The sequence below is a fragment of the Eutrema salsugineum genome, unplaced genomic scaffold (genome assembly GCF_000478725.1).
Source record: "Eutrema salsugineum unplaced genomic scaffold, Eutsalg1_0 scaffold_11, whole genome shotgun sequence".
NCBI lineage: Eukaryota > Viridiplantae > Streptophyta > Magnoliopsida > Brassicales > Brassicaceae > Eutrema > Eutrema salsugineum.
In genome coordinates this window covers 1,667,690-1,682,010 of record NW_006256901.1, presented here as the reverse complement: position 1 = coordinate 1,682,010, position 14,321 = coordinate 1,667,690, and the positions used below count along the sequence as shown (strand labels likewise).

Genomic DNA, 14,321 nt, shown 5'->3' with positions numbered 1-14,321 from the left:
ATAAGAGTTTCACATACAAAATAAGTCTACCCATAAACGAATATTTGATCCCAAAAAGTTTACCTCATCCTATCCTTCTCATTTCGCCGAGTTTGTATCGGGTCCGTACTTGTCGTCCGCTTCAACACGCGTTGAATCAGACATCTGGGCTTCTTCTGGTTCGTGTGGGTGGGTACTCATTCGTCTTGCTAGAAGAGCCCATCTCTGCATTGATGTAATAACTTCCAGAATGTAAAAAAAGATCTAAGAATATAACAAGGTGACATAACACTCTAGCAAAACAGATCTACAAAACTATACAACAAATAACAATTAGTCCACCACTTTCAACCATTTACGAACAAGTATACCAATATCTATCTTTTCAAACAAGTATACCAAACATAACTCTATCATTTACAAACAAGTCTACTACTCAATCATTTACGAGCAAGTCTACCAATCTCTATACGAACAAGTCTACCAGTCTCTATACGAACAAGTCTACCAGTCTCAATACAAACAAGTCTATCAATCTCTATTATTTACGAACAAGTATACCATACATAACTCTATCATTTACAAACAAGTCTATCTCTCATTTACGAACAAGTCTACCAATCTCTATACAAACAAGTCTACCAGTATCTATCATTTATGAACAAGTATACCAAACAAAACTCTATCATTTATAACCAAGTCTACCAAACTATACTATACCGTTTAAATCTACCATCAAAACTAAAAAAATCGACTACAATGTAATGAAGAAATCGACCATACAATAACCATGACTCACCGCAAATTCTTCACCCTCACTGGAATTTCGTCACCCTCACCGGAATTTCTCCTAACCCACCAGAATTTTGCCTAACACCTGCAAAAAAAAAATTAGGGTTAGATTTTTCACAAAAATCAGCCGCCGCCGCGAGCTCCAACTTCACCGTTGTAACTCTGCACTTCATCGTCGTCATCGTAACTCTGCACTTCGTCTTCGTCGTCGTAACTCTGCACTTCGTTGTCGTTGGAACTCCACAGAAACATCCCTTAACAAAAAGGAAAGTACAGAAAAGTGCGAGAAAGAAAAACCTTACCAGAAAACCTTTAGTCCATGCCGGAATCTGGTCGGAGAAAAACAAACCCTAGTTCGCCGCCAATCGCCTTTTATGTCATCGCTTCAGATTTTTTTTTTTAGAACCCAACATATGATTTCCTAAACCTAATTGTTTTTAATTACCTTAATATCTCTTTAAAAAATTTCCTACACAAAATTTATAAAAAAAAATAACAAAATAATAGCAATTTTGTAATAATTTCAAACATATGGATAAATTAGATAATGGCAAGTTTAATAAGGATTATTTAGCAAGGTAGACTTATTGAAGGCTAATCTGGCAATAAACATGGGTTGGAGGATAGTTTCATACATTCTCACTTAATTTTTTCCTACCCAATACTCTGTTCTTTTAGCAAAAAAAAACATGCGTGTTTAAAACAGGCAGTTTGGTTTTCATTCTACCCTGTCGGGTTCTAGCCTATTGGGTTTAGGGTACCCGTGGGTTTTTTTAATGATAGATTTGTGATGGGCTTACAGATAAACATGATATATATAGCCCATGAATAATTTTTTATCTTCTAATAATTCAAAATCTCGGTTTACCGTCAAAAACGCTGAATCTTGGTTTCCGAAAAAGACGCTAAATCTCGTTTTCTCGCCAAAAAAATAAAATCTTGTTTTCCCGCCAAAAAAGCAAAATTTTGGTTTTCTGCTAAAAACACAAAATTTCATTTTTTCGCCAAAAACATAAAAGTTCCCGCTAAAAACCCAAAATCTCGGTTTCCTGCTAAAAACGTAAAATATCAGTTACCCCTTGAAAACGCAAAATTTTATTTTTTGCCAAAAACATAATATCTCGGTTTCCTGCCAGAAACACAAAATCTCGGTTTCCCGCTAAAAACGCAAAATTTCATTTTTCCTCCTAACATAAAATCTCGGTTTTTCAACAAAAACACAAAAATTTATTTCCTGCCAAAACTGCAAAATCGCCAATTTGACCGTCAAATCTGATAAATGATGTTTTTCCGCAAAATTTTGATTTTCCGTCAAAATGCAAAATTTGGATTTCCTGCTAAAAATTCTGATTTCCCGCCAAAATGTAAAAAAAAAATTTCTGACAAATCTATGAAATGATGTTTTCATAAAAAATACAAAATTGTTTTTTTAATGTATATTTAAAAATTAATCTGATAAAAATATCACTTTGAAATAATTTTAGCTTAATTTAATATAAAACAAATTTGATAAAAAATAAAACAAATAATTCAAAAGTATGTCTTTTTAGTCATTATATATATTTTGCATCCAACTATTTTCATAGATTCATAACAAATAATTATGTATCTAGACACATAATCTTGATGTAAAGTAAATTTCCAAAACAAACAATATCTAGATGTTGTATCTAGATGCAGCATCTAGATACTAAATCTAGATTCAACATCTAGATAAAAAAACAAACATGGCCTAAGTTGTAACTTGTTTTTTTTTCTTTCAAGATGTATAAATTTTTATTAAAACATCATTTGTTTTGTTTTAGATTATTTGACATCAAGTAAACTAATAATTTATGTTATTTTTTTACAGTATATATATTAAAAAAAAATTTAGGGTACCCACGGGTAAACTTTAAAACTCATAAATTTATTTAGGTTACATTATAGGATAATAAATTCCAATAGGATTAACCGATACATAGTTTAAAACGGACGGGTTCATTTTGGGTTCAGGTCGAGTAGGATAAAATTACCCAATACAATACCATGAGTCGGAAAGAACTTTCACACTAGTATATATAATAGAGCGTGTAGTCTGGCTTAATATGGCGGAAGGTCCAACAGTGGATAATGTTATATTGGGAGATCGGTGACACTGAACCTAACGGAAATTATAAAAAAATCATGAAATTTGTATAGTTACCAATATTTTAAAATTTTTACATTTTTCTCTAAATATATTGTTTATATTTGTATCTTAGATCTCGATAGAGATAACTTGTACAATTGTTCTCATGAGAGTCTAATAATTCTTTCTAACACTTTTATATACTTACTCTCATCATTTTTTCATGTTGCAAGGTTTGTTGCATGTGTAGTACCATTCTCACATACCTCGCACCAATAAATATGTTTCATCTGAGACTTCTCCGTCGTAGCAAATGGAGAATGGATGATGTACATCATATTTGTTGTGTAACTTATCTGGAATATATGGCCGCACATTCATAACATATAGCAAATTCGAAAACGATAGAAAGAAAAAAAACTGATAATCTTTCAAAACTCCTCCACACCACGTGCAGGTTTCGAAAGTGTTACCATGGTAAATTATGCCAGCTCACGGCCATTGAACTTTAAATATAGTGGACGGTGGCTTCAACATGGTTCCATCAACATATTATATAACCTTTAAAGTCTAAATAACTAAATATTAAATCAAATTCTTCAATAATTATATTATGTGCAAAAACTTGTTAATCGACACAAGATCTTGTGATGGTATTGCATAATTTGCAAGAAACTGAATCATATGGTTATATAAAAGAAGAGATATTGATAATCATCGAATTCAAAAGGATGTTTTATTCTCTAGTAGAACCAAAAAAAAAAACACATAGTAATACTGAACAACAGAAGTTCATAACATTTCTCTCAACTTAGCTTTCTCACATCAAAAATGTAAGACAGCTGAAAGAACACATATGCGTCTCAGTAGACAACTCCAAGTATACAGAGCTCGAGCAGCGGAAACCACAATGATGGCAAATCGGTCGAGTGTTACTAGTGTTGGAAACAACTTTCACACTTAAAGATCTGTTGTAATGGAACGTGTAGCCTGGCTTCATATAAGCGAAAGACCCAAATAGGCAACTCCGGTGGATAGTGATGCAAGGTTTGTTGCATGTGTAGAACCATTCTCTTTGATCTATTTCTTCCTCACATACTTCGCACCAATATGTTTCGTCCGAGACGTCTCCGTAGCAGAGGGAGAGAGGTTGATGTACATCATATTTGTTGTGTAACTTATTTGGAATGGTAGCACATTCATAACATATTGCAAAGTCACATAAAGTACATTGCAGATAGTAACCAGCACACCTACGTTCGCAACTCGCACAAAAAATCATTGCTTCACCAGTAGAAATGGGGATGAACAAGGGATGTTCATGGCTCTTGTGAGTGAAATAATCAGGAACTAAGATGCACCGAACATCTACTTGAAACTGTCTGCGACTCTCTTCGCCACAACCATCTTTGCAGCACTTGTACCTAAAACCCGTGAACGCCCGAGAACAAACTGAACAGCCTACGGAGAGAAAGCTGTATTCTTGTGGAGGAGACGGATCTAGGACAAGAGGGTGATTATGCAATGCATGATCAAGTTTCCGAGGAAGATTGGCACATACCTCATGGAGAAAGTAGTCACACTGCACGCAATTGTAGAAATCGCGAGAATCGATATGAAGTGTGCACGCTTGACATTGCTTCTCAGCATCTCGAACACCATTATACTTGTCAAGCCTAAGATGATGTTCATGACAAAAATGTATTATCAAATCATCACCAACTCTCTTGAATGGGGCAACATCTTCTTCAGTTTCAACAGATTCTTCAGGTTCCCATTCGAGTTCGCTCCCATCCCATACTGTTGTATGAGTTGAACATTTGGAATGAGCCACATAAGAGCAATCCTCATGATTGCAAGAATACTGACCATACTTAATATCAACTGTCTTGTAGCAAAGTCGACATGACGATGAAAGTGTGGGTGAAAGAAAAGGTCTATAAAAGAGGCGATGGGGATGGCGAGTGATTTTTATGATGCGTGGTAAATCTATACAGCTCTCGTGGACAATGTAGTTACATTGAAGACAAGTATAACTTGGATTCTTTTTTTCTACCAACCCACATGCATCACATGGAAGCAAAAGTGGCCGAGGAAGGAAAAAGAGTGAATGGTGATGGCTTTTTGGATTTGGGATAGTAGGAAGTGGGAATATTTTGGAACAAGGTGGATCCAAGCAAAAGTTACAGATTGAACAACGGTAGAAAAAACTGTAATCTTTCAAATTTCCTCCACACCAAGTGCATGTTTCAAAAACGTTACCATGATCAGGTATGCCGGATTGGGGGGTGAATCCCTCGTCATAGTATTCATGTAGGTTGCACTCATATATGATCATGGTTTTGTGGTTTAAAACACTGAAAACAAGAGGATGTTGTGGGTGAAAAGGGTGTGTCATCTTCCTCGGCGACATGTGACAACGATCATGGAACTCTACATCACATGTTTTACATAGATAGTAGAATGCATCGCAAAACGTCATTTCTTTGCCGCTTGCAAAGCAACCAGACGGAGGCTTCCCGCCAGTTCGATAGGAGAGGGTGTGAGGATGAGCTGGATGAGACAGACGACATACGGGCCCTTCTTCTTCATCATCAGATTGCATTTTTTCTGTAAAAAAAAAACTTCTTTGATTGAATTTGTTATGACAAAATGTGTGTGTCAGTGTGTTACATTTATACTCCCACCTTCCTCATCTTGACTGAAAGTTGTATAGATGTGAACATAAGTTAATTTAATTAGACTAGTTACGATTTTATATTCAACTTGTCATATACTATATCATTGGTTTGAATTCACCCAAACGTGTCTCCGAGCTGTCCATATTTAAAATAGTATATATTAATAACATGTGTTAATATCACTACTACCAAGGAGTTTCATGTTATCTCGATCTACTTCAAAATAAATTACTCCCTCTTGTTTCAAATTACTAGAGTTGACCCCCGCGCGGGTTCATATTATGTTTGTGTCTTTATATTTTTTATACAAGAAAATAAGGGTAAATCTGGCGGAATTGTCCACTAATATAATATCTCAGAAAATTTTAACAGATTTCTAATATAATTTGATGCTTTTATAATCTGTTAGAAATTTCCAAGGGATTCAACCTGCTGGAATTTTATATATACTCTCTAGGTATAATCATTTTATATATATTTTATGTTTAAATGTGATGTAGCATTTGTACACAATAGATCCTAACATCTATCTTATCATAAAACATTGATTTGTTATAAGCAATAGAGAACAATTTTTTAGAGCACAAAATCATGACAAAGGACTCACGAAGCTTCTAAAATAGTCTGCACTCTATATGGTTTGAATCTAAAACCTGGCCTTTCCCATTCTTTCACTTCATGCACAACAACTTAGTTATTTTTCTTATTTATTCATGTTTAAATTTGCGTTTTTACATTACTGAGGCGACAAAGTTTAGATCAATCGAGAAATTTACTATGGAAAAAGAGGTCCAGCTTCAACTTTATTCTTAACTATTGCCTAAGGATACATTGTTTGTACTATCTCTAAATTATCCACAATTATTATCCTTCTGTTCGGACCTCAAGTCCCGCACAGTATATAATCTTTACCTCGATTAATTTGCTATGTTTGTGGACTTATCATAAATTCATAACATGCATCTATAAATAAGGTATATGCAAGCAAATTTGCTTACTGAAAACGAGGTATGAGCATGCAATTCCTAGTACCACTTTGACAAAGTGATAGATCCACAAAAGTGTTTTTCTTTTTAAAAAGATGGTAAAATGAGTAAATTCTACTATATATGATTTGGTTATGGACTGATTTATTCGGAGTCGATCATGTGTCGATTATTTGTTTTAGATGCAAGACATTAGATCATCGTGTGACTAACACATTCATCAATTGAAAATATTGTTAAAAACTTAGTTTTCAACGAAAGATTCGAAGAAAATGAATTATAATAATGACCTTTCATCGGCTCTCGTGGCCATCTGAAAAGAGACTCTAGCTACCAGAGATTCGATCCAGAACAAATTAAGGCCAATTTATAATGGGTGTAAGACTGTTGATCAAAATATTATAATTACCATTAATTTAGATTAAACTAAGTAAAGAAGGAATATTAAGGAGGAGAAGAAGGGGACAAGCGAGGAGGCAGCTTAGTGCACATGCACAATAACAGTTTTTGTCTCTTCTAAATCTCATCTTCAGGTTACAGCAGATATTAACCTTTTAGCTTCATTGAAACACTAACACTAATACTCTCTTTTAGTTTATCTAGTTTCATTAATTAACACACGTTCATGCGTGTCAGATCCAACTTAACCTCGTTATGACAAAAGATTCACTCTTTTTTTTTTCTTGTAAGCCTCAAAATTTAGAAAATAGTCCAATATTTGGCGAAAAAACAATCTACAAACCCCAAACTTCAATCAGATCACTATCACTAGGGACTGTCCGCGCAGATTTGTTCAATTTTTGGTTTATAAGTTAATTTTCTTGTTTTTTGGCTTTTTTATTATGTATTTATTGTTTGATAGATATCAAGTTTATTTTTCATGGTGTTGTATAGATACAATGCTTAGATTGAATTACTTTCTGTTATTGGTTAACAATATTTAATTTAGATAAGTTTGTATTGGTACTACTAATAAATCGTTCATTTTTGTAGTATAAATTTGTAGAATTTGACCAAATTTTAAAATTAATTTTTTTTGGAATTTTAGATGAAATTATTTAATTTTTTAATTTATGTTGAGAATCTGTGTAATCTTTTAAAAATTGCATTTCTTCTAGACTAAAATATAAAAAGTGTGCATATAAAATTCTTAAACCCAATTATGTTCTCTTAATTTTGCATTTTGAAAATCTTAATTTCTATTTAAAACATATACTTCCTAATTTTTTCTACTATGTTTCTTTATTTTTTTATCTCAAAATTATAGTATAAATATGTAATTAAAAAAAACATTTTTTTTTTATTTTGCTATTTATTCACCCAGTATAAATGTTTTTGGATCCACCTCTAATTCGTGAGCGGGTAATAGTAAGATGGATGGTTTGATGTATGTTCGTGTTAAAGGGTCAAGTTTGATATGAGAAAGAGCGTTATTTGTTGGTAGTTTGTCATTTTGTTTATATTGATTGTATTGTATTGTTTGTTATATGTTAGATTTTGTGAGTTAACTTCAACTTCAACAGGTTTGAGTTTTAAATTGTGATGAAAAGTTGGTTAATTTTTTTTTAGTTTCCAATTAGAGGGCTTGTATTGTGGCCATTTAAGTTTGGATTGATGCCCATATTTTTGGTAATTTTTCTTATTGTAATTTGAAACGGGGTAATTTGTTTACCGTAGATGGCTCTTTTGTTAAACGACATCACTTGCTTATATATTTTTCTTTGCCGTCCTCCATTCTCGTCTATATTTTTTTACTTCCCTTTCCCGGAGAACTTGCTTCTCCTTCTTATTCTTCTCCTTTCCTACTTTCTGTAAGGAATCTTTGGATTGATTTCTAATTTGATTGTTTTTTTCCATTTGACGAATTGGCGAAGTTCTTGAACTTGTAAGTTTAAATAATGTATTCCTAATTTTAGGTTGTCGCAAGGAAATTGTATTCTATTTTGTTTGGACTTTAACACGCCCATACTAAATGTCTCTGTATTATTTTTATTTGAGTTTTCTATATTTTGATTATTGAAGTGTATATAATATGTCTTCTTGTTAGTCTCTTTCTTATTTCATAGTTACTTTTCTTATTCGGCGAAGCCTAGTGCTTTCGGTCAATCCCGGCCCAGAGCATAGGCAAAGTAGATGACGGTATAGGACATCCCGTTTTTTTTTGGCATAATTTGGTTAAAATTTTTTTCTCTAAGTTATTTTTATAAGATAATGATATTTGTAAATTTTTTTAGTAATGTTTATGGATTTTTTTTCTAAAAAAATATTAGTTAAGGGCATATTTTATAATAATTATTATTTTATCAAATAAATTCTATTTTAGAAAAAAAAATCATAAACATGTTATGATTTATTGAGATAGTTATGACTGAAGTTAAAACTAATAAAAGTTATTTGTAGTCTACCATGTTATCAGACTATTAAATGAGTTAGTTTTGTTAACTATGATAATTTAATGAATAAGTTTATAGGTAAAAACACAAAAAAACTATATTTCAATAATAAAATATTAGTTTTATTGATTTTTTATTGATTTATAAATTATTTATGGAATTGAAATGTTTTATGAAATTTATTTTTGTTTTCTTATTGTTTTTTTTATTTTAAAAAATCTAAAAAATATATATTTTTAAAATTTTGACTAAGACATTTAAATTGATTAGTCCGGTACTGATTTCGATAACTCCTATTCCAACGATTTTTTATTATTCTCTCAGCTCAAATCTGGTGTATATACTCCATCATGAATAAATTGGTCTTGCTATTCGTGAACACGATGTCTTGTTGATATTTCATTCGAATTCTTTCGATTATCACATCAAACACTAAGCAAGTAACAATCCCATCGGAACACAAGAAGTTGCAAAGCTTGATACATAATAACTACCATTGATATATATATATATATATATATATATATATATATATATATGAACCAAACATGGGTAACAAATTTTTAAAATTATGATGAAGCGTCCTTATATTTTTGTTATACATGTTTGTTTATCACCCCTAATTTTCATAAATTTAGAATATGCCCATTCAGTTTTTTCATTTAATTAAGTAATCTCATAAATTTCTCTACATGTTATCACGTTCAAGTCATCATCATTGTCTACTGTTGTCTCGGCAAAGTGGATTAAAAAAAGTTGAATAGTTAGAAACCTTAAGTTTTCGAACCCTTTCAAGCAGCTCCGAGCCTGCGAGAGTAGTTTCTATGTACCATCTAATATTGTTGACGCTTTTCTAAAAACAAAAAGAGTGTAAATTAAACGTCTTACACTTTCTCAAAAGTCTTAATTTTTAATAGTAACGATGGAAAGAAACACAAAGAATTTATCGACTTGAAAAATTATGTACGGTTGTAAGCTTGTGAGTTTCAAATTAAATCACAAACCAATAACGAATCAACTCTGTATGGTCTCTTGAAGTGTAAGTCTAAAGAAGAGAAGACATGTACCTTAAGTGAAAAGAATAAGAGAGCTGGATCATCTCCTGAAATTGCAGGAGTCATGGTCTCCACGAATTTGTATTTATCAAAGACCAAAACATTGAAAAGCAGTTGTCTCGCCTTCTAATCTATATGGTTAGAAGTAGCGTTTAGAAATATATTAGACACTTGGTAGTAAGAATTATGTTAAAATTGAATACGGGTGGGACATATTAACTGGATTCAAATGCAACCTAAGTCACCATGGAAACTGTCAAAGCTATTTGAAAGGCAAAATATGAACCTTCATAAGCCCATAAAAGCGACATACCATAAAAAAAATTGAATTTCAGAGATTTACCTGTCAAGAAATCGTTAATGTGGTAAAAGGATTTCTTATTGATCAAGGTGTTGAGGCAATGCCTTTTATACAAGTAGGTTTGATATACAACAATGACCTAAGCCTAATTACGAAATACGAAAGCCCAATTAGGCCCAATACCCCCTTCAAGGTGGTGTGTGGAGGTTACGAACACCCATCTTGCAGAGAAAAGCTTCAAACTCTTTCCTTCCCAAAGCTTTCGTCATAATATCGGCCAATTGAGAAGTTGTAGACACATGTGCCGGAGAGATCGTACCTCGTATTATCTCATCACGTATGAAGTGACAATCAAGTTCCACGTGCTTTGTGCGAGCATGATAAACAGGATTCTTAGCCAATTTGATCGCGGAAAGACTATCAGAGTATAACACTGTTGGAGCCGAGCAGTCGATACCAAGCGCAGGAAGAAGTTCACGTAACCAGAGTATCTCGGACACTGTATCCGCCATAGCCCGATATTCGGCTTCAGCCGAAGAGCGAGAGACAACGTCATGTTTGCGAGTCTTCCAGGACAATGGTGAACCCCCAAGTTGTATGAACCAGCCTGTGAGTGAGCGACGAGTGAGAGGACAAGAAGCCCAGTCCGAGTCGCACTAAGCTGTCAATGTTAGCGGTGTGTTTGCACGAAGAAGAATCCACTGTCCTGGACTGTTTTTGAGATACTTTACGACGCGAAGAGCTGCATCCCAGTGAGCTGGTTTAGGAGCATACATGAACTGTGAAAGGACATGAATAACATAGGATAATTCCGGTCTTGTAACTCCCAAATAAATGAACTTTCCAACCAAGCGTCGATAACAATACGGATCGGGTATGACATCTCCTTCAGCCAGTGCCAGTTTAGGATTCTGTTCCAAAGGAAATGCAACCGGTTTAGAGCCAAGTAAACCAGACTCAGTAAGTATATCGAGTGCGTATTTTCGCTGACAGAGGTAGATTCCTTCTAGGCTGAGAGCTACTTCGATGCCCAAGAAATACCGGAGAAGTCCCAAATCTTTCATACGAAAACAGTCACTGAGATACTCTTTAAAGACCGAAACAAGGGAAGCAGAGTTACCCGTTATGATGAGATCGTCGACGTACACAAGTACATGAAGGCAAACATCATTACATTCATAGATGAACAGAGAATAGTCCGATCCATTCTGCTCAAAACCATACTCCGTAAGAGCTGTAGCAAGCTTCGCAAACCAGCATCTGGGAGCTTGCTTCAATCCGTAAAGAGCCTTATGAAGACGACAGACTTTGTTAGGTTCATTCGAGTGAAACCCCGGTGGAAATTTCATATAAACCTCTTCGTCTGAATCGCCATGAAGGAAGGCATTATGAACATCCATCTGATGCACTTCCCAATCATTTGACGCGACCTGTTGGAGAAATGTTTGAACTGTAACCATCTTTGCCAGAGGAGCAAAGGTTTCGTTGTAATCGACACCCTCTGTTTGGTTGTTTCCAAGGACGACAAGCCTGGCTTTATGTCGCTCAAGAGTCCCGTCGGAGTTGAACTTCAACTTAAAAATCCATTTGCAACCGAGAGCCTTTTTCCCAGGAGGCAAGTCTTCGACAGTCCAGGTTCCCAGCTCCTCCAATGCAAGCATTTCATCTTCTGCAGCAAATCGCCATTTCTCATCTTCAAATGCAACTTTATAACTTTTCGGTTCTGAACCAGCAGTGATAGCGTAGATGAAGGTTTGATAAGAATCCGAAAACTGAGCACTAGACAAGTAGTTGTCTATGGGATAAGGTGTCGCTGAAGGATAGGGGTCGTGCAGAAGAGTGAGAACATGATCAGCAAGACGTACAGATGGAGTTTTCTTACGCATACCTCGTCCAAGGAGCTCTGGTTCGACAGTGACAGGGACAATCTCATTACCCAATGAGTGGACAACAACTGTGGGATCAGGAGCTGTTTCCTCAGGTGCAGGCACAGAGATGTCCGTGTCGCAAGAGGTCGAACAGGAAGGAGACAATGTCTCATTCGTAACAGTAGGAGAAAAAGGTATCGATGTATCATCTGAAATATCAGTCGGAGAATTTCTGTCATCAGCAAGGGAAGACGAGCTCGGGAGAGGTTTTTCAACGGATTCAGAAGGCATAAGAGGATAAAGAAACAGCTCATCATCATCATACATCAGCGGTTGAGGCTCTGTGAGATCGAAACTCGGTGAAGGAGTTGGCATAGCGGTTGAAACAGGGTCATGTTGAAATGGAAATTCTGATTCACAGAATATAACATCGCGGGAGACAGATACGATGCCCGTGTCTAAATTATAGACTCTCCAACCCTTTTTGCCAAAAGGGTACCCAAGAAAAACAGATTTGTTTGTTCGACTAGCGAATTTATCCCCTCCGTGTTTTTGGTTGTGGACGTAACAGAGACAGCCGAACACTTTGATATGACTCATAGGTGGTGGTTTGTCATATAAAAGCTCGAATGGAGTTTTCTTATTTAGTAACACGGATGGTGTGCGATTGATCAGATATCCAGCAGCAAGAACGCAATAGCTCCAAAACTTGATAGGAAGATGAGCTTGGAACAATAAGGCTCTAGCAACGTTGAGCAGATGACGGTGTTTTCTTTCAACTTTACCGTTTTGTTGCGGAGTACCTACGCAGGAAGTTTCATGAATGATTCCTTTCTCAGCAAAAAAATTCTTATAGACAGATGAATTCAGAGCCGTTGTCACTGCGAAGAGTTTTGACTGTAGCATTGAATTGACGTTCAACTAAAGCAACAAAATTCTTTAAGTGTATCAGTGCATCCGACTTAGATGGTAACAGGTATATCCACACAGCACGTGAGTAGTCGTCAAGAATGGTAAGGAAATACTTAGATCCGCAAATCGCTGTAGTTCGATACGGGCCCCATAAATCACAGTGAATCAACTAAAAAAACATGCTAGTTTTATTACTGCTCAAAGGAAAAGAATCTCTGGTTTGTTTGGCAGGAATACAAACTTCGCATGCCTTAAAATCAAAAACAGAACTACTTAAATCTGAAAACTGCAACATCTCCAACGCTTTTGAAGAGGGGTGTCCCAAACGGCTGTGCCAAAGCTCCAAAGATGCCAAATTCTCACTTTGAACCGCCGCTGCTACCTTCACTCCTCTGAAGAAGTACAATCCACGTTCTTGCTCACCCATTCCAATCAGCATCTGAGTGGTGCGATCCTGAACAATGCAAAGTCGATCAGATATCTGAAACATACAGTGCCTATCCCTAGTCAACTGCGAGACAGAAATCAAATGGCAGTGAAGGCCATCAACAAAGAACACATTCTGCAGACTAAGGTTAGAACCCAGATAAACAGATCCTTGCTTATTAGACGTCGTAAATCTTCCATCAGGAAGTTTTATCAGCATCGGAGCCATATCACTGACATCAGAGAGGTAATCGAGACTCCCTGTCATGTGATTGGATGCTCCAGTATCGATGATCCAAGACTCAATAAAAAACATACCTGAAAGTTGATTGCTTGAGGTCGATTTTCTCTCATTAAGCAGATTGACCAACGTGTTCCATTGTTGATCGCTCAGTCCACTAAAACCAACACGGTCCACAGATGTAAGTGGCATACTTGAGCCAGTCATCGTAGCAGCTGTATGAACGTGGTTGACACGCGCAGGTTCAGCCTGTTTTCCACGCGAAGGAGCAGTAACATTCGGCGCAGAACGAGGAGCAGAGTCTGTGGCAACTGTCCCTTGTTTGTTCCGAGTTCTCTCACCCCACCACGAAGTATATCCAATTTTCTTGAAACACCTCTCAGCCAGATGACCAGTTCTTCCACACAGAGTACACACAGTTCGGGCATCTGGGTTACTGCTGGTGTGAGGCTGTGTCTGCACCGCAAAACTCACACCCCCTGCTCTTTCTTCATGTAAGCGAGCAAGTGATTTGGACTCCTCATCCTGAGTAAGGACATTGTAAGCTTCATCGAGACTGGGAAGAGGTGTTCTCGAC

General features: G+C 35.7%; 1 protein-coding gene across 1 annotated transcript; it reads right to left on the bottom strand.

Annotated features, from left to right (window-relative positions):
• Positions 1-3,701: 3,701 nt before the first annotated feature.
• LOC18026268 lies at positions 3,702-5,486 on the bottom strand. The gene has a single exon (XM_006409217.1). The coding sequence runs from the start codon at positions 5,484-5,486 to the stop codon at positions 3,702-3,704; it is 1,785 nt and encodes a 594-aa protein (XP_006409280.1).
• Positions 5,487-14,321: the final 8,835 nt, after the last annotated feature.